The sequence below is a fragment of the Genypterus blacodes genome, unplaced genomic scaffold (assembly GCF_046128005.1).
Source record: "Genypterus blacodes isolate CSIRO-AG114 ecotype Tasmania unplaced genomic scaffold, CSIRO-AGI_Gbla_v1 ptg000027l_1, whole genome shotgun sequence".
In the NCBI taxonomy this organism is placed as follows: Eukaryota; Metazoa; Chordata; class Actinopteri; order Ophidiiformes; family Ophidiidae; genus Genypterus; species Genypterus blacodes.
Window position 1 is genome coordinate 1,991,729 of NW_027466840.1, and position 20,903 is coordinate 2,012,631.

At 40.6% G+C, this 20,903-nt stretch overlaps 1 protein-coding gene across 4 annotated transcripts in view; it reads left to right on the forward strand.

Annotated features, from left to right (window-relative positions):
- sorcs2 (sortilin-related VPS10 domain containing receptor 2) overlaps positions 1-20,903 on the forward strand; it is a 114,976-nt gene that overhangs the window by 68,073 nt on the left and 26,000 nt on the right. For all 4 annotated transcript variants that reach the window (XM_076143878.1, XM_076143879.1, XM_076143880.1 and 1 more), the window contains exon 4: positions 20,668-20,832. In XM_076143878.1, the coding sequence (XP_075999993.1) occupies positions 20,668-20,832 (165 nt within the window). The remainder of the gene's footprint in view (positions 1-20,667; positions 20,833-20,903) is intronic.

Here is a 20,903-nt window from a genome sequence, read left to right on the forward strand (position 1 = left end):
GTGTCATGACCCCCTGAAGCCCAGTTTGTCCTGTGTGTCCCAGCTGATTATCCATACAGGACAGTTTGGATGAGTCTCTGACCTGCAGTTATTCCCACTTAATGAGATCACCTTTCAGGGAATAAGATAAGATAAGATAAGATAAGATACTTTTATTGTCATATTACATGCAATTCACGATCAAATCACACGCAATTGAAAGTTGTCTTGCACCCCCTCTTACATATCACACACACAAACACATGCATTACAGAGGGGGTGCAGGGCAGCCATTATACAGCGTCCATGTAGCAGTTGGGGGTTCGGTGCCTTGCTCACGTGCACCTCGGCAGTGCCCTGGAGGCAAACTGGCAACTCACCAGCTACCAGTCCACTTACTTGGTTCATACGGGACTCGAACCGGCCACCCTCCGGTTCCCAAGCTGAATCCCTATGGACTGAGCTACTGCCGCCCCAATGTATTTGACCTTTGAATGACCTCTCCTGTGGACACCCTACAGGGATGAGACTTTAGAATCCAATTTACTACTGTACAGTTACATTTTGAGTTCTGAACTACACTAATTGCAAAGCAGTGTCAATCAAATAAGAATCATTTGCTGAAGGTAATGACAATGTAGAATTTCATTCAGCATTTCTTTGATAAATACATATTAATCATTAATCAGTAACGTTAATGAGGTACGATTTGTGCCTCTGCCAAGGAGTTGACGCTTTCACCTGAGGTAATTGATTGGTTGGTTTTCTTTAATTATTCAAAAAGTTCTGCAGGGTCAAAGATTTGGGTTCGGCCCAGGGAACAAACTATTCCATTTTGATGCCAATTTGGCTTCTTTGGCTCCTTTTTTAATGATTCCTTAACATTGGATGATGGTGTTGTTTTGATCAATTCCTTCAGAAGTAATACAACAATCTCAAAAACAACAGCTTCCTATGGGAAATAAAGTCTTATTGTAATAGCTGGTTCTTCTCTTGCAGCAGATTGACACAGTATCGGCTTCTACTTATGACAAAGAAGGTCTTAATTAAAAAAAAAAAAACCATACAAACAAACAAGAGAGTAATAATAACTTTAAGTTGAACTTTTTAATTAGAATAAGAGCAGTTTTACAAGGTTTAACAGATTATTTTAACAGGAGCCACGATGACTACAAGTGGTAATTATAAGGAAATATTAACGTCAGCTAACATTAGCCACTGCTGTTTGCATCTGACCAAGTGTGACTGTACATGCTTTGATGTGATTTGTTTGTAGTAAATTAAGGATCTATATAGTAATCTGGTGGTTGGCTGCTCACTGCATTTCATTGGCTTGTACTTGTACTCTGCACACTGACAATAAGGTTGAATCTAATCTAACCCAATCTTTGTGATTGTATTGCCACTCCTGTTTGTCTGTTTGGCTAATTTAGGTTTGCTTTGCTTGTGTTTAGGTTTGCTCTAAATACTATTTTTTTGGTCTTACAGTAGAAAATAAACATGTCCAAAGAGAGTTTTCATTGAAATGTTCACTTCCACCATTTACCATTGCAACAAACTATGACTACTTCTGCATCATTAGTGCCTTTGAGCATCTGGTAGTTAAGACTTTCTCTTTCCTGTGCAGAATCTAATCAGTGAAGGAGAGAAGAGCGAAGGGATGAGGTGAAAGAGAGTGAAAGAGAGTGAGACTTAGTGGCAGCTAATGAGGCTTCATTAACTGTAACTAATTGGTGCTTCAACCTCTGGCTGCAGCTTTCATGACGCTTGGCTATGCAGAGAGGCTCATGGGAATTGGCAGAGCAGACGTCCAGTGCTTCTTTTCATCTTCAATTGTTTTAAACATTAAAAGACGCTCAGTATTTATTCAGCACCTGGTCAGCTGACAGACGGCACTCAAACTTAATTTCATCTCGTCGATGTCAAAAGTTGCGAAAGGCGAGAGAAGCTAAGCGGAGGAAGAGAAGCGAGATAGGTGAGGGAAGAAGAGGTGAAGGAGGGCATATAGAGAAAGAGAAGCTGTGAGGGTGTCTGAAACGCAGACGGGTGAGTTGTGAGTTTGCATGATAATGGCAGTGATACTTTTTCTTCCCGGGCGAGGCAAACACTTAATCAACTGAAGATCCAGGCTCTATATTGATTTTTGGTCTCTTTTGCAGGGTGGTGGGCCAATCGGCACAGTTGAAAGGGCTGATAGATGGCTCAGAAGGCCAATAAATGAGCCGCCAAGCCACAGAAAAAGCAGGAATGAAGCAAATGGGCTTCTTACAAAGCGCTTTACTTTTTCCTCCCAAACTCTATGCCTTGGTTATTTATTATTTATACCCTATTTTCAATCAATCATTCAGTGTCTCTTTGTTATACCTTATACAAACCTTTGAATAGCAGTTAAAGTTATTAGTTTGTCACACTGAAATTCATTCTGACTCTCTCCCACAGTTGTCCAGTTCTTCCTGTTTCTTTCCCTGATGAAGTGAATAGATCAGCAGCTTTCTATCACCACTTCAACTCAAGTCTAATTTATTTGTATAGGCTGTCCCCAGGTTACAAATGAGAATAGTTTTGAAGTCTTCTAGCCAAATTTGTCTGTCGGAACAGTTCTGTTCAGTTCACATCTAGCACAAAGTACACAACAGTGTTTACATGTGTGATGGCTCCCTGGTGCCAATCAACTGCTGAAAACATGCAGTGTATTGTAATGTACACAGGCGTAAAGGAGTCCACCCGTTCATTAGTACAACCTATTGTATGTAACTTATGCTAATAGGCTTTACCAGAGGTCTGTGTTTGGGTTTCATAGAGGATCAGCATGGAGGGAGACAAAAGACAAAGCAACGGGGAAATAGAGGGGACAGCAGGGACAGAAGACTTGTCTTTCTCTCTCTCACACACACTCCTTCTTCCTCTCTTGCTCTGCCACTGCTTCTTGGTATCAAAATGCAAATTTATCGATAACTTGTGCAGCTTCCATTTGAGAGTGAGCTTGTGGACTGCTTATTTGCCGGCCTGATTATAAATTACCCACACATCTATGTGTCTTACTAATTAATTTCTTTGTTGAATTACAACACTGTGACTTGGTGTCTGTCCCGGGTGGATAGACACCAACTCTGATTCTTAATGTGCCTTTCACAGCTCACGTCTGTTTTCTCCTGTGGAAAAGGTCACTGCTTCCCAATTAAACACAATCTCCAGGCAGGCAGAGAGGCAGCCGTCCTCCTGGAGGTGTAGTCTGAGCAGTTGAAGTCTGAGGAGGGGAGGAGGAGGAGGAGGAGGGGAGGGTGGCAGTGTAAATATTGCTGTTCCTTTTTCTCCCTGGGAATGCTTGTCAGTTTCAAATCTCCATGGGCAAATGTCATATGCTGTTTAAAATGTCCTACACTTCACATCACTGCATAACAATAGATCAAACCCAATTTACTCAAACAACCTTGGCACCTTCTTCCCTGTAGTTAAATTGTGAATGATAGAACAGTATTAGTCTTTGTCCTGCCAATTAATGATGTATGGAAAAGACGTGACAGAGCAGTAAAGGAAGGTCCAGGTCAGGGAGGGATGAACAACGAGCTTCAGAGGGCTCAGTTTGCTTCCCCGGCCGGAGTTGGGGGTGAGGTAGGGATACATGTGAGTGGGAGAACAGAGCCATTGGAGAAGTTAAACTGAGTTCTTAGCAGCACAGCCTCATCATTGAAGATTGGTTGTACAATTCATCCATATTGCCGTTGTCGCTCTGATGCGGTGGAGTTTAATGTAGCGCTTCCAGTGTCCGCACCACAAGGTATAAGTTGCCATGGCAGCAGATTTTCAGTTACGCATGCATGCTGCATACAACTGCTGATGATGATGGAGGGTCTGACAGAGACGTTTAAGGGGCAGAACACAAGGCTTTAATAGAACTCTTGCATGAAGTCAGAATCATTTGAAGGACTAAAGCTGCCAGTTATTACATTCCTCCCTCCACAAGCTGCTCACTGATGGGGGGGTCACAGAGCAACACGTTTACTTCATATTACTTTATACCCCCTTTGGAATACTGACATGCAGTCGGATGGAAGTGCAAGGCTACAGCAGGGGTCAACAACTAGCTCATCTATTGCGTTTTCTGCCTTCCCTTTCATTGAAATGGAGTCATATCTGCGTTTGGCTGGTCTCATCTACACAAATCCTGTTCATCATCAGAGTTATCCACCTCTGAGCATCTCTTCACTCTCTTTCTTATCGATAGAGAGCCCCCATGCTTTGATAGCAGGTACAGCCCACGGCATACTTGTGGTTTTTACCTGTGACATTTTCAACACACATATCTGAGCCTCTTTGACATGTGAGAGGTCTAGATATTTTTTCCTGACACGCAAGACAATATTGATAGCCCATGTTCAACATAGGACCCAACGAGGCCAAGCTACTTGAAAGGCAAACGTTGCACTCATCCAATGTGTATGTGTGGCCTTCTGTGTGTGTGTGTGTGTGTAGAGGAGAGAAAGAAATATGACCCGTGCACAGACAGCTCCCTCTGCAGATGTAAATCTGACAGGTGATGTGTGTATTCAGGCACGCAACAGCTGCCAAAAAGTGTGATGAGCTTGGTTTCTCTCTCTCTCTCTCCCTCACTTCTCTCTCTCTTCTCTCTCTCATACACAGACAGACACAACACAGAGGGCTTGGTGTCTCTCTCTCTCTCTCTCTCTCTCTCTTTCTCTTTCTCTCTCTCTCTCTCACTCACTCACACACACACACACACACACACACACACACACACACACACACGCACACACACACACACACACACACACACACACAGAGAGAGAGAGAGAGGGTTTTTGTCAATGTGTGCCCAAATACCTGACTATACTGTATGATTATGCATCTTTGTGTGTGTGTGTTTGTGTGTACCTCAGATAACTGGAGGGAGGAGACAGGGAGCATGCGGTTGTGGGCAGTGTGGAAGGATGATGTATGGAGACTGGCAGCATTTCCCTGCAGTGCTGACTTGGCTTTGCATCTGGTCAGGCCAGTCTGTCTGCGGATCAGACTGCTGCTTCACTTATTTACTGGGATTATCATAAAACACAGGGATCACCATCTGCAAACAGCATTTTTGCAGCTAATGACAGACTCGTGCATATGTTCCATCCAGTTCCCAGGTGTCTGGAGAATCTTGTGGAAGTTGATACAGGTAGCTGTGTGCACATATTCTGCATGTAATCATCTTATCAGGGATGGCAGACCTGTCCATTGTTCAGGAACTGCTGGGTGGATATAACCCACATTATTTTGTTTGTGTTATTATAATAAGTGATACCTGGCACAAGCAGTAAACTGTCAAAACACGACAGCAAAGAATGTTATTACAAAGAGCTATGGAGAAAATATAGTAAAAAAGTAAAGTCTATAACTTTGCTTGTACCCCCATGATGCTACTAGTACAGATAGTTTTTGTTGGGATGAAAGTGGAAAGAAAAACTGCTGTTCTTTGATCCTTACTATTTTGGCTTAAATAGCAATGCTTTTATCTAAATCAAAAGAGGGGAGACATGCTGTTGTGCAGAAAATATAATTTCAATAATTCTGCATATTTTTGAAATATTTTTAGTAAAATTTTGGCTTCAATCTGGTTTGAAGATGACAAGTGCCAAGAGGTCATCATCATCATCATCATTAGGAGTCATCCTCCAGGGAACGGGATGATCCAGCTGTTATTATTCTTGTTAGCTTGTTGGGGAGTAGTGACAGGAGATCAAGAGATCTGTACACATATGACACAGACCAGTAAATAGGTAAAATGTAAAAAGGTGTTTGTAATACCGGCATCAATTTCTTAATGAACATGTAGTTCAACCACTTTGTTTGTACGACAATTACCATTTGTACATGGATGTAATTTCTCTCATCCAGTCTCTCACATTTCATCCATTATTGCTGTGTAATGGTGATTACAGTCATCATTAAAACCCTCTCCACCTCATTTGCACATTCTGGCAAATGCAATCAAACACACTTTTTAATGTGCTTTATACATGGCCAAGAGCTATGATCTCATCACTGAAAGCCAACATTTTAATTTCGCCCCGTATCACATAAGGTCAAAAGCTCCATCTCCAAATGAAGGGGAAATGACTCAGCTGTTCAGATCCTTTCATATTTATTCTCTGAATCACAGTTATAAAATATTGGGCCTCATTCATCAACTGTGCAGTAGGCAGCAGGAGGCAAGTTTGCCCATTTAGGGAAAACAAAGGTGTCATGCTCTGATTTAGACTTTTACAAGCCCTTAAATCAATTTACAGTTGCATTATCTAGGAGTAAGGATACTTCCATCAGGGTTGTGCTTACATCCTGATTGGTTGGTGTGACACAAAGGGAAGTGCCTGGAATGGTTTCTGCGTTCCTGAAAATGTTGCTGTGTAGTCTCAGCTAATACATGACAGTAACGGCTTGGATACTGAGCTCTTTCATCGCTCTTCTCTTAATCTTCTTTGGAGACAGTGAGCAGCTCAGCATAAATTTAATTGTACACGCAGTTTAAATTATTCCTGTCGATGCCTGTAGGAGCTGTATCACTTCCTGTCATGTCAACAGGGGGCACATTCTATTCTTTGCTACTTGTGAAGGAGAATATGTGAAGAAACTAGGGGACACTAGGGGGTTGGACTCTATTGCAGGCAACTCAACTATTCAGGATGAGGAGTAGTCTTTAATAACAAACTCAAAAGTCAGGATTGGAAAGGGGCAACACAAAATATGGGCAAATCTACAGGTGCAGATGATAACCTATTTCACAAATGCAAGAAGATGCACATATCTATTTCCAGTCACAGTGGTGGACAGCTATCACTGCTTTAAGTTCCTAATACCAAGCTCAGACTACACACCTTCAGAAATCCACAAATTGCTGCTGAAACTGCTGAAATCACGCCCGCACCTCACGCAAGAGGTGAAGACATGCAGCAGGGTGGAGCTGCTGGGTGTTCACCAAGTGTCGCAGTAACAACGGAAAAAGAGGAATAATCCCATGGTTTTAAATTTCATTTTTTAAATTATTTGCTCATTGTCATTTTACTGACATGGGGATTTGTCCTGAGTCTTAACTTGGCCTAAATGAAGTGCTGTGGGGGGAAGGGAAGTCTTCGCTTAGTTTATTCACTGAAAATCTCTGTGAGAACAAAATCAAGCCACTTATCAGCATCCTCAGATTTTGCCTTTGGATTTCTTTTTCTTATTTTGTAGTCCTTTGCTGAGACAAGCATTTTCTCCCTTTTTGAGGATATATTTTTAAACAGCTGCAAGTTGGTTGTTGCACCAAGATCAGACATCTTTTGGTTTTTACAGCATGTTGGATGAATATGAACTAAAGAAGGTCATTGCTTGAGTGCCTTTGTTTGAAGACGTCAAAGACAATTTATGTTTATGACGTTTTTATTTGATAATCCCAACAAAAATCATGTTTGGGATGATGTCATTCTGGGGTGCTGGATAATTCATCAGCTCTGGGTGGAATGTCAGCACCTTGAGAAATCATTTTGCAGTTGAAAGAAGTGATTTTCAACTTTAAGCTTTTGAGGGCAAGTGGTGGCTTCATTGTTTTAAATATTTCAGAAGAGCCAAAGCTGTTTGAGTGCTAGGGGACAAGGGGAAGGGAGTGATAGCAGGAAGGATGGAAAAAGAAGAGGAGGTGATGTAAAAAGCGAAGGTGAACTTTTGCTGAACCGTGGATGATTTGCTGCGGGCCAAAGATGGTTTATCTCTCTCACCCAGTGCAAGACCTTTATATAGTTGTTTACAACAAGCATATCCTGACCGCAAAGTTATTTACATTGTGGTCTGCAAGCTTAAAAGAAGTCTTGAGGGGTTCTGTTTATATTTCAAGGTTAAAAGACACAGATCGTTTTTGTAGTTTATCTTCAAAAATGTCTGAATATTTTTGTTAATTAGTAGGCATCTGACATTCTGGCATAAATAAAATTACATTTTCACTTTTGTTTGTTTAGATGTTGTTCTGTTGTCGAGGCTCTATATGCTTGAAATGTTGAAACTGTGGAACGACCGGAAGAAGAAATACTGAAAGTGCAGATGTGTTGTTTCTTGATGTTGCTGATATATGGCTTTCTCTTTGTGTAGTATGGTCTTAAGTTGCATTTGATAGATGCGGTGACAAACTGTGTTTATCAAGGTAAACCACAGACTGATGAATGGAGCTCTTCCCTTGATTGCAAGTAGAAAAGTGTAGAGTTACAGTAACATGGTTGGATCGGATCAATAGGAAACAGCCAAACCCGCCCTTTATTCCGCCTCATACCAACCCTCTCTCTCTCTCTCTCACACACACACACACATTCTTTTTTAAAGCATCTCTGTCTTCGCCACATCCTCACTGAAGCGGAACAGAAAGGCGAATCATCACTGTCGTACTTGAACACCCAGGATAAAGCAAATCCAGCCAATGTCTTGGCAAGTGAATCCTGCAGTTTATATCACCAAATGAGCGTTTTCTTTAAAATGTGGCAAGGGGCTTTGCTTAAGTTTTCCTCACAAACAAAATAAATCTCACACCACAGAAAGGATCTGAGACTGAGACGGAACAGACAGACTCTTTGTCCCACAAGTAATGAAAGATTTACCTGATGTTTACCCGAGTCTGTATGGATTTCAGCTGCAGCATGAGGAAATCATGGTGCATTGTCTTTAGGAAATGCATTTTCAAGTTCATATTAATATTGCTCTATTAATGTGCTCACAATGTGCTTTCTTAATGCAATCATGCAATAATGCACTCAGAAAATCATCTCATTGGTGATACGTTTTATATTTACACAGTGTAAACACATGCATGCACACATTTACACACATTTGTGGATACAGTTTCTGTGCTCAATGTGTTCAACACAATCATATCCTGATGAATAAAATGTCAACACACAGTTCTATTTGGGAATCCACAAGACATGTGTAGTGTTGAGGCCTGGTAAGTGAACAGCGATGCCAGGGTATTACTTTCATTTGCTCAGTATGGCTGAACACGCTCAGGTCCCACTCAGATTTAACAGCAACATTTCACAGTGAATTTAATTATCTTCAGTACAATTGAACCTAGAAGGGGAAAGATGCAGATAGACAGGGATATGCATCGTCCTCTCTAATCCAAGAGCTGCCACAGTCTTATCTGACCCACAGGCTTTGACTTATATATTGAATATGGCTCAACTGAGTACGTGAGCTGTGTTCATACAGTCCATTTATTATCCTGATTACGTGCATGCTACTCAAGTTCCAGAACTGGAGTGCAGATAATGTTCAGGCACTCATTGCTCACATTTTCTCACATTGCTATTTTTTGATGATTATGAGGGCTCAGTGCAGAGCTGCACATTCATGTCCTCATGTTTTCAAAACCAATCTGATCCAGTCTTCCATTTGGCATAAAAATAAAAATCAAACAATTTGTGCTTCATCAGAATTTTACTTTGATTCTCACAGATGATGAATCACACGGATTGAAAAGTGTTGTGCTTGTCTACAGTAAAGTGTGGTAGGCGTTTTGTGCGTTTGTTGTCCTGCAAATTGAAACATTCCAGAGGCTGATTCCACAAATTATTTTGTAAGTGGAAATGTATTAAATGTTTGACCTACCTTGAGGGTCCACTTCTAAAGAAACAACACCTAAGCTTTGTAGAGAAGAACTTGCACATCGGCTGCTTTGATACATTTATACAGGTTTTGAGTAGGAAACATCGCTAGTACTATTACTGCTTTTTAGAGATTTAGAGATAATATTTATATGATCACATTTTTGTGTATTTCCTTTGATTTAAACTGACACATTTTATTTTTGCCAACAGTTTTTGCACCTTCTCAGAAGTTATACATTTATTTGGTTTGTCCAGTTACCAGACCAAGGATAATTTTAGATCCTCACAAAATGATGTCTTTGGGAAAGTCTCATAAATTCATTAAACATTCATGAAGAATTTCCGTGTAAACAGCTCTCTCTCTCTCTCTCTCTCTCTCTCTCTCTCTCTCTCTCTCTCTCTCTCTCTCCTCTCTCTCTCTCTCTCTCCCTCTCTCTCTCCCTCTCTCTCTCCCTCCCTCCCTACCATGTGACCCACAGCATGTTTGTTATTCAAAGCTGCAGTCCCCAAATATAACCCAAGTCGATTTCCTATGCAGACACGCACTCACCCCAACCTCCTCCCATCCACCCACTCGCACATCTTGCAGAATGTGGCCATAGCTGTTTTGACTCCCACACGGCTTTAATCTTTGATGGCCTTCACTATCATTTTCCCCAACAAGAGGGTAATGGCAGGTGGGGTGGGGGGAGGTAATTTGGAATTCAAAACATTGAAGGGAATGGTAGCGAGAGACGCTGTCATTAGGGGGGCGGTCTCTCTCTCTAAATTTAGAATGGGTGCATGGAAATAAAAGGAAGGGAAGGGAGTGCTGTCATATGTCATATTAATGCAAATACTCTGCAGGATGCCGTCTTTGATCACCATCATTTAACAACTACATGTGTGTTGGCGGGCGGGGGGCATGATGTTGCCCAGCGCTGACAGGTAGTGGTTAGTGAATGTGTATCTTTATGCAAATGTACCTTTGTTCTCAAAGTTAAATGAGTTTATAAGGTGTTTACTTGTGTATCACCCTCATTTGCATTTTGTTTGAGCCCACCTTCCCACCATTTTATACTACTATAATTGGAGAGCGGTGTGTGTTTGTTTGTACATTGGTATGTTTGTGTGGAGTTACAAGCACCATTCTTCCAATTCCCTCCAAACTTGGCAGAAACATTGTTCAATGGTCCGGCATTTGCATAGAGTGCTTTTCATTCAGGACAGCCCTCATCAGAGGGTCAGACAGGCATATGATGATTTGTAATGCTGATTAATGCTCACTGGGTTTTAAAGCAAAACCGGTAAAGAGTACTTGTTGAAAGAAACCTCCATTATCGGCGAATAGATGACAGAACAGACCACAAAACTGAAATTAGGCTCCTGATCTGAACCCTTCTATTGGAAAGACAAATTAATACTGCGATCATTCATCAAGGCCACAATTTACTGCACAGCAGCAATGAGATGCTATTAAATTCATATCAGACAGCGTTTTTGGCATTCACTGTAATGAGTGCTGGTGTGCAAATACATTTTTCTTTTTTTACATTGTTTCTAATTTATTCCTTCCCCCAAATCATCATTTTCATAATTCAAACAAACAAATTAACACACTGCTGCTCTGCCTGCAATTTCTGAAAATGATCTTGTACTTAATTTAACATGTTCAAGATTTTCCAGATTGGTTTGCCCCATTTCTCAGACATAAATACATTCAGCTCATTACACAAATCTATATGTTTTCATTAGCATTATAATTTTATATGAAAGGAAAATGTATCCTGGTTAATCCGTCAAGTTACCGTTTGAGATTGAGATAGACTTTTTTATTAACTGTTATGTAAATTGAGAAAAAAATATGACCTTCTTTTTAATTTGTTTAAAAAAGGGTCAAATAGTCTATTTTCCATTCTACTTAACAACTAAGGCTAAGTATAAAATTCACACTTGATGCTATACATGCTCTTGCACATGTGGTTGCTTACATTGTTTCCGGGGATTTGCTTGTCCAATAAATGTAGAAACCCTGATTTTACTAAACAGTATAAACAAAGATGATGTCTGCATTATGTTACAATGGTGAAAGCACGGGAACGTTACATGAATCCTGCCACTCTCATCAGCCGCTCTCAGATCAGTCATTCTCCTGGTTGTCATGGTCGCTGTACTTTCAATGTTCCCATAATTTCTACAGGTGTTGCATTCTGTGAATATGAATAATTGCTTTAAAAAAAAGCTGGATACTTTCTGCATATTGAATACACATGTGCACAATTAACACCAATAAACCAGACACAACAGAGTCGAGGTTCATGGGGGGAAAAACGGCGTCAGAAAGAGAGAGCGAGCAAATTCACCTCCCTATCTTCACTGTTTAAATCACTAACAGACGGTTGGTGTCAGGCTGTCTGCCATTTGGAGTGAGGGCAAGCAGGACAATCTGCCATAATGACTGTTTGATGATGAGGCTATTTAATTATCATTAGCCTCATCACACTGTGCAGTCCTTTTATGGATCCCATCGAGGTAATAAGAGAGAGGGGAGAGGAGGAGGGAGGGTCAGAGTCAGGAGATATAGAGGAGAGAACAAGGTGGAAGAACTCTCTTAATCCTTTAATCAAGCAAGAGTAGCAGTAAAACATTATCAATATCATAGTATTCCATTACCGGTAAACACATATTGTGCAATAAAAGTACACTCAGGTTTCCACAGTAAAATTTAACAGATGCAAGACAAAAGAGGAAAGATGGACGGTTAAATGTATTACAGGGAGTAAGTAGGAAAGAAAGTACAAATGAAAAGTAGGGAATAAAGAATGTAAGAACGCAAGGAAGGAACAGTGGCAGGAATGAAACAAAGATGGAAAGTAATAGGAAAGAAATGGGAACTAGAGTGAAGAGTCAGAGGAGTCCAGGGGAGGTCAGGGTGGAAAGTAATAAGGAAGACAAACGGAGACTTTCAACAGTGAAGGTAGAAAATGGAAGGAGAAAACGAAGGAACAGAAGAAGAGCTGAGGATAACAAAGGTGGAAGGGAGACGAAGTAAGAGGAGAGAAAGGAAGGAAAAAAAATAGTTGCAATTAGAATGATTAAGCAAGTGGTGCTCTGCAACTGTTTATCCTCAGCCCCTAACCAATTCACTGCTTAGCAAATGCCTGGGAGGGTAAACAAAAAAAAACTACCAACTACACACTTACTTAACCTTGAGTCTGCTAAGTGTAACCTCCTGTGGACTGCAGCTCCGAGGTGGTAATGATGTTTGGACTTTACATGTTATCTTACATGTCATTTTTTATATACAGAACATATGTTATACACAAATTCTAAAGAAAAGTTTTGCATTTAGTGCTGACTGATCTATATGTTTTAATTGGCATGATATTTAGTACAAAAGGCAAAGGTATCCAGGTTCAACAGTCAAGTTACCATCTGAGAAATACTGTCAGTAGGACGAGGATTGAAAATGGTCTGCAAAGGTTTATTTATTCATTAAATTTGCTTCTTTATTAGATAGGACAATAGAAGCAGCAGAGCCTTCATACTGTAAACACATCAACAGCTCTCAGTCTTGTGAATTCTCTGTTGCTGTGATGTATAAGTTGACTTTGAAACAAATGGAAGAAAATAAGAACCCTTTTCGCGAAAGGACAACTGGTAAAAAAAGCGGAACAGTATCACACACTAATCCAAATACATTCAAGCAGGTGCCAGTGAAAGGGGTAGATATACAATGGCACCAAGGATACACACCATAACACTGAGAGCTGGCAGCCTGTCACAAACATTTCCTACAACAACTTGCTTCAGTCTTTTTCTATTAGCATCACACTTGACCAGTACAGCTCTTTGCCGAACACACACGCAGGTTGGAATTCGCAGGGCTGAAGCTGGCTGGTTGGAGCCTTTTGCTGTGGGTGCTGGACCGCTTGTTGTGTTCCTGCATCTGGTCAACATGCTCAATGGTTTTGCGAGTGGATGAAGGCTGTTGTTCCGGCTTCCTTGGCCACATATACCACCTTGGTGTTGTCGTCTGAAGATGAGCTTAAAGGGGATGAAGCCAGTGGATGCTTGAGGAACTTAAATCCCAATTGGGCCCCATTCTTAGTCATCACGCACATTGAACCTGCACTTCAGCGTTTGGTTAAGACCTTTGACCGACCATTGGTTTGTGGGTAGTAGACGGAAGTGTGTAATTGCTCCTGCATTGGGTCGGAGAGGACGGGTGTTCAGTGATCGGTGAGGATATCTCGGGGAATTCCAAGCCGACTGAAGAGGGGGAAGTGCTTGCAGGCATCGCTCTTGGTTTTTGCTTTCCTGAAGGGGATAGCCCAGGGGATAGCCCAGACATAGTCTACGATATAGATATATTCCTGACCCGAGGCAGACTTTGGTGATAAGCCTCCAATGCCCATGCCAATGAAGTCAAAAGAGTTGTCAATTATGGGAAGAGGAATAAGTTTACTTGATGTTGGAATGTTCCATGGAACGCTATAGTGGCATGTGGGCCAGGGTTGACCAAAGTCTGCTTTCATGTCAGAGCAGTGGAAACGATCCCAGATTCGGGCTTCTGTAGCTTTCAGATATCTTTCAAGGGTTGAGCCAGTGTCATAATGGCATTCACTTTGCTTAGAGGGACAAATGACTCACCCCTCAGGAACGAGCAACTCAAAAGTCAAACAGTCAAACATTTATAGGTCAACAGTAATGACCTATAAATGACTCACTTTATAGTAATGTGATATATAGTAAAGTTTCTTCATCAATATGTATAGTCCCATTTATTCAATTGAGTTTGATTTATTTAATCATAGTGAATTAATAGTATTTTTCATGTGTGCTTTTACTACTTCAGTAGTTATGACAACCTCATTATAATATCTTATCTCTACCCTCTTATGTGCCTCCCTCCTTCCATTCCTCTTCCTCCTTTCTAATAACCCCTCCATGCTGCAAGGCAGCAGTAATTCATCCTGGCTTTGGGCATAGCAGCAAAAACCAAACACCCTGACTAAATACCACTTTATTCATTCGTGCTTGCTCTTCGTGCTCCATTATCCGGCACTGTCATTTTCAGCAGCTGTTTTCAAGATGCATGGGAGGCCTTTGTTTGACTGTAGTTACAGAGCAAATAGTCCTCCAGCTGGGTGAGAGGATTGACCTGACTGGACACATGGAGACAAAGTGGAGCCTTTTATTAAAGTGTTCATCATGTGGGGCGAAGTAAGAGAATGACTGTATATGCAAAGGGCACTGGCAGACATATTAATGTTTGTGTGTATTTTCAATTTGCATCTGTGAGTTTTGCATGTGTGTTCATGCATTCATGTTCACAAACAATAGAGAACTCGGTTATGGAACATGAAACATGCAGGTTAAACAGTACAACTGCTGAATGTTGAAGGGGATCCAGGGCAGGTGCTTTCATATTGTGATGTCAATTTTTTAATGTTCAGCAACACTTGATTGAATAGATAGAAATCATGTCTCTTGTCGCTTTAGAAAAAAAAAGTACTTTGCAAGAATACTTTTTCTTATATATAAGATGTGCCCTGCTACGAAACACTTGCTTTTTCTCATTTTCTCCTTTCCTCCCTTAATTGCTCTTTTTGAGGTTTTACTTTACTTTTAATCCCTCCTTTCTCTTTCTCAATTAGTGTTTTCCTCCTTCCTCCCCTCTTCCCTTTCCTTCTCAACCTGTCACTCTTCCACCATTCAACTCTCCCTGCCTTTCTCTGCTTATTTCCCAACCTCTCTACGACCCTGGACTACTTTCCTCTCATTCTTCCATCACTCTTGTTAACTCACTGTAATCCTTCTAAAACCCATCTCCTTTTTTGTCAAAGCAAGCTAAATGAAGTAAAGACAATGTTCTTGACAGCTTTAGTTAATCAATGCTCTTAGAATAGGCTAATGAATGTGAAAAAAGAAAAGAAGAGAAGAGAAGAAATTACCCTAATGGCAACAGCATTTGTTTTTGCAACCAAGCGGTGAATATCAACTTGTACACAGATGACGGCACATCAGACTGCATGTACAGTACATGCTTTATTTTTACACATTCAGTAAGATTCAAATCCAATAAAATAATTGACAGCAGTTTAAGCGATCAAATCAGAAGCAAAAGGAGAGAAATTAGAGATGGAAGAGAATGAGGTAAAGACACAAATGAGAAGTAAAAAAAAAGAAATGAAAAAAGAAATATGAGCCATGATCAGAATGACTGCTCATTACTGAGAAAGTGACAAAAACTGCTTTTTGTAAAGCCAGCCAATTCAATACTCTGTATCTGTTCAAATCAATTTTCTCCTCCATGCAAGTGCCACGTAACACTCTTTTGAAATAACTGAGCTAATTGTCATTTGTTCCGTTGCTTCCATTCAACCACTCCACACCAGTTGAAATCATTATCCACCCTCATGTTTTTGTTTCAACATATTTTATATTACATTACATTACGAGCATTTTGCAGACGCTTTTATCCAAAGCTTTTATATTTCAGCTCCTTTTTGCTATATTCACTTTAAAGCTAAGAACAAGTTGTGCTTTTTCAACCTGTTATCAAAACAATTGCTCAGAGCTATGCTGAGTTTATTTCGAAGGCTCTATACAGCACAGATAATTGACCTCACAGCAGGAAATAGCAATTACTGTTGACAAGTATGAAGCGAAATATGACTTATGAATTATGAATTTTGGTTTTTATTTTATTTTGGTTTAATTGGTTAATCCGGGGGAACTAAGTCAAACCCAATCCCTGCAATCCACTCCTTAGTTATTTTCAGAAATTCTCTTACAGGGTCCAGTTCCTGTGTAAACTGGTTCTGAAATGATATTTTTTTGGCGTATATGAGCTCTTTTCGAGCCCTTGCAAATTCATTTTCCATCATGCATGACACTGTTCGCACATTTGGGGTGTCATTCATCAATGCTTCCACCTTTACCTGTCATCCTTCGTAGGGTTCCCCTCTACATTGCTTCTTTGCAGTGCATCTTTTCAATTTTTCTGATGCTTTCTCCTAACATCCATGGCTCCAATTTCCTGTTCGTCAGCCATCTTGTCTTAGGGAATACCGAGAATACTTCCAAGGATTACATCCCCTTTTCCCATTCCTTCACAGCTGCACAGAGACACATTGCACATACAAAGCAGCCTTAGGCAGGGAGGTACAGGTTTATTTAACTTTATGTAATTATACCTTGAATAATTAATGGGAGGTTCTTCTCCCGCTTTACCTTTCTCTCCTCCCTCTCACTCTCTTCTCATCTTTATTTGAGAGAAGGGTGTTATTAAAAAAAGAGCGATAGAGAGCTTCCCTGAGGTTTGATCCTTGTCTCTTTCAGCTAATGGAGGGTTTAGACCTGCTGTCTATCATCGGGTACAGAGGGTTAGATTGAGAGACAGAGAGAGAGTGGATGGAGGTATTGAGGAGCCACCAGGATAGACTGAACTGCAGGGGGAGAGAAGAGACACCCAAAACAAACAGACAATCAAGCACAATGGGAACATGAAAGGAACTGGAGAAATAGATCAAGGAAAGAAGGTGGAGGAAAAACCTCTCAAGGGTATGTATCAAGTGCAAAAGGGTTTTCACTGCTATCCTTCTCCCCTTCTCCTCTTACATCTCTGCCTGTCTCTCCCTGGGTTGGAATGTACTGAAATCGATTGATTTGGCTTATAATGTTCTAAGGACCTGAGGGCATTAATCCATTCTGTCCATATTAACCTGAACAGAGACAAATGATCAAAGAGGAAGGACAAGGGTGGTGCCAAAATATGCAACATCAAACCAAAGAGATCTCCCTAACAACTCAAATCTAGATAACACAGAACAAAGGAAAATACACCTGAATCTAACTGAACACAACTCAAACACAACACTAGCAAACTTCTCATAATTTACAAATGCTGAGCTCTCAGTCCAACAGCAGGATGAGTGGTAGCAAACAGAGACGAGTGGCTCACATAAGGCATCTCCACACAACAGCAGTCCTTGGGGTTTTTGAGCAATCTGGCTGCTTCAGTGGAGAGACCAACTAGGGGAAGACCTTGCAGGATACTCCAATTGGATGGTCGGCACTTCAAAGCTCAAGAACAGAGATCTGAGGGACAATGGGCAGGGTTGCTTGACATAGGGAGGGTCTAAAACAGCAACTAATATAAAATTCTTCCTATGAATAATAATCTCATCCAACTGATACATTGAACCACATTTCTTTAATTCTGCAAATAAGTACCCTGTCAAACCATTCAGCTTCCAATGTGTGTTGAGGGAATTATATTTAAAATAGTGCAAATATTAAAAGATAATTGACTTCCTTTAATGAAACCATTTTGATCCTTGGAAATAACTAGTTAAAATCCTCTAAGAGCAATAGTTTTCACCAAAACTTTGTCTTTATTTTGGAAGAAGAGCTATTGAAGCTTCAATCAGTGTGAAAGATAGCATAGCATTCTCCAGAAATTCATTAAACATCAACAAAGGTGACAGTTTATTAATCAATGTCTTTAAAAACTCTATAGGAAATCCATCAGGACCTGGAGCTTTATTGGTTTGCGTTGCTTTGATTGAATATAATCCTTCCAGATAGATTGGGTATTTTTCAATGGTCCGATTTTTGAGATTGGCCAGGAACTGATTCATTGTGGTCGTATCAGTAGGAAACTTAGATTTGTACAGAGAAGAAAAAAAAGATTCAAATCCAGACGAGAGGTGGACTGACATTTTTACTGAATGTTCACTTGCTCTCGCTCGTTATTTCTCTCTCTCTCTCTCTCACACACACACACACTGAGAGAGAGAGACAGAGACAGAGAGAGAGATATCACACAGACAATGTTGAATGTCGGCAGAAACATTGTTAGGACGACTGTCCCAGTATTGCAGGATATGATCTTCACATTCAGGCAGCCTGGAGCAGACATGTAAAGACAAAATGTGTTAAGCCTGCACACATCAGGTCTGTGATGCACACCTGTAAATGCTGCCGGGAAGCACAACGAATTATCCATAACCATGAATGCATTTAATTGGCTCAGCTGCACAGCTTTTGACATGTTCATCTTTCTAGAAGGGCACCAGTCTCTGCAGTGTTGGCAAATGGTCCACTTCGTCTTTATTGTTGGGCGAGCACTCCATGCTGAGTGGCTTGTTCCCCATATAAACTGGCATATCTCAAAATATGGTAGCGGTATTTTCCGCTACCACTTCACAATACCCACCTTTATAGCATCGTATGTGCTTTCATTCCATTCCATCGTTGACAGTGCTGTTTGCTTTCACACACACAATTAGCAATCCACCCAATTGGCAAGCAAATTTACAGAAAGAAAACTCTGTGAATGAGAGAGAGGCAGAGTCCGATGCCAGTTTATTAGTGTAAAAATGTGTTTATCGAAAGAACAATGAGCGAGGAAATCAAAGTCCATGCTGTTTATCTATTCATTGCTATTTCACTGAGACTGATGTTATATGTTAAATGTTATAATGAATGATACATTGTTACCATTGATTTACTTATTAGTGCTGAAATAAAGACTATGTACCCTATACTTCATCTAAATCCCAATTCCACTCTACGGTTTGGCAGGCACACAAGTATTGCAGTTTAACTTTGGACAAACCTTGATATATTTTATTCAGTTGCTCATTGTCATTCTATTCTCACTCTATTTAACAGGGATAAAAAACATTATCAAAAGTTGTTCATATCGGGCATGTTTCACACTGGGATTTCGGACTTTTTCTGATTAAAAGGAGCCTTCTTTTGTTTCTATAAGTCTCCCTAATATCTACTACTCAGTTTCCAGAGGAGAAAAATGAAGTTTAGAAGTTTCTTTTATCTGTTGCACACAATAGTAGCAGTGTACTTCACAACGTTTGAGTTATTTCTCAGAGGAAATGGTTACTGAGAAAGAATGTATTAAAGTCTTTTGAATTAGCAGGATCACAGTGTCTGGTACAGGACAGAAATTGTAATATGAGTCCCCCTTCCTCGTTTATGTTGCTCCGTCAAAAGTTCATCATCTTATCATTTGGTTGGTGAATTTCGACTGTGGGTAATAGACTTACATGCAGACGCATGCTTACAAAGGATAGTACATTACAAACAAGAGCATAGTACACAGCAAGCAAGAGCATAATATAAATCAAACAAACAATAGTGATAATAGCAGTAGTAGCAGTCAGAGTAGGCGAAAAATATATGCAGTGTTGCATTATTGCACATGGTAAAGAATCAGCAGTGTTGCGTAATATTGTACATAGGATAGCGCCTTGGCACTGCTGAACGAAGGGGTATTGATAATGCACAAGGTGGGCCTGAGAGTGCTTTGGTGTGTGTGTGTATGGCCTACTAGGTGCACTGCTGCAGAATCTGACAGCAGCAGGACAGAAGGACCTGTGGTAAATCACCTTCCTACACTGTGGGTGAAGCAGCCTGTTACTGAAGGAGTGTGGAAACGTCTCAGTCCACTGTGTTCAGCCAGAGTTTCTGTGTGGTTTTTGGCCATGAGTTATCCTGTGGAAATGAATTTGTGTTTCCCAGCACATATTAAACAGAAGCACTGCGGTTTAAACAGCTCCCACCTGGAGAGGACCAGGTGCAGAGAACTTAAAGAGACTTAAATCCTAAGTCTAAACCATGGATAGCTACAGTCTGTCCTCTTCCATGGGAAACGCTGCACTATTTGTGTGACTCACCTGAGAGGTGCTTAACACCTCTGGTAAGTCTGAAGAACACTGACACTTACACTCATCTGAAATCCGAATTATAGAAGAAGCATGAAACGCTTTCAATAACCAATTATTTATTTGTTGATATGATAGAACTCACTAGTGTTACGTGTAAAGGTGAGGGAAGTTCTGAGAATGGCCTTGAATAAATGTATTAATGGGTTTGCATGGACATATTTATATTCATAATTTAAGCATTGCATTGCACTGATAATATAAATATTGCAATGTACTGGCATGAGAAAAATGTCTTTTTGTATAATGCCCAGCCTGGTGACTCGTCAGTTGTCCTGCTTTTTTTTCTTCTTCTTCCTTAATCCATGTTTTCTGTCTTTCTCGTACAGGTCGTACTTGCAGGTTCATCCATAAATGAACGCGATCAGATGCTGTTTATCAGCACTGATGAGGGTTCTTCCTTCCAGCGGCAGTCCGTCTCTTTTACGCCGGACATTGTCATCTTCCACCCCAAGGAAGAGGACAAGCTCCTGGCGTACTGCAAGGAAGGACGGGTGAGTAACACAATGCTGCTGAAGCACCTAAAAAACTGTACACGTGTATGCTGTAGTTGAAAGGACAAACA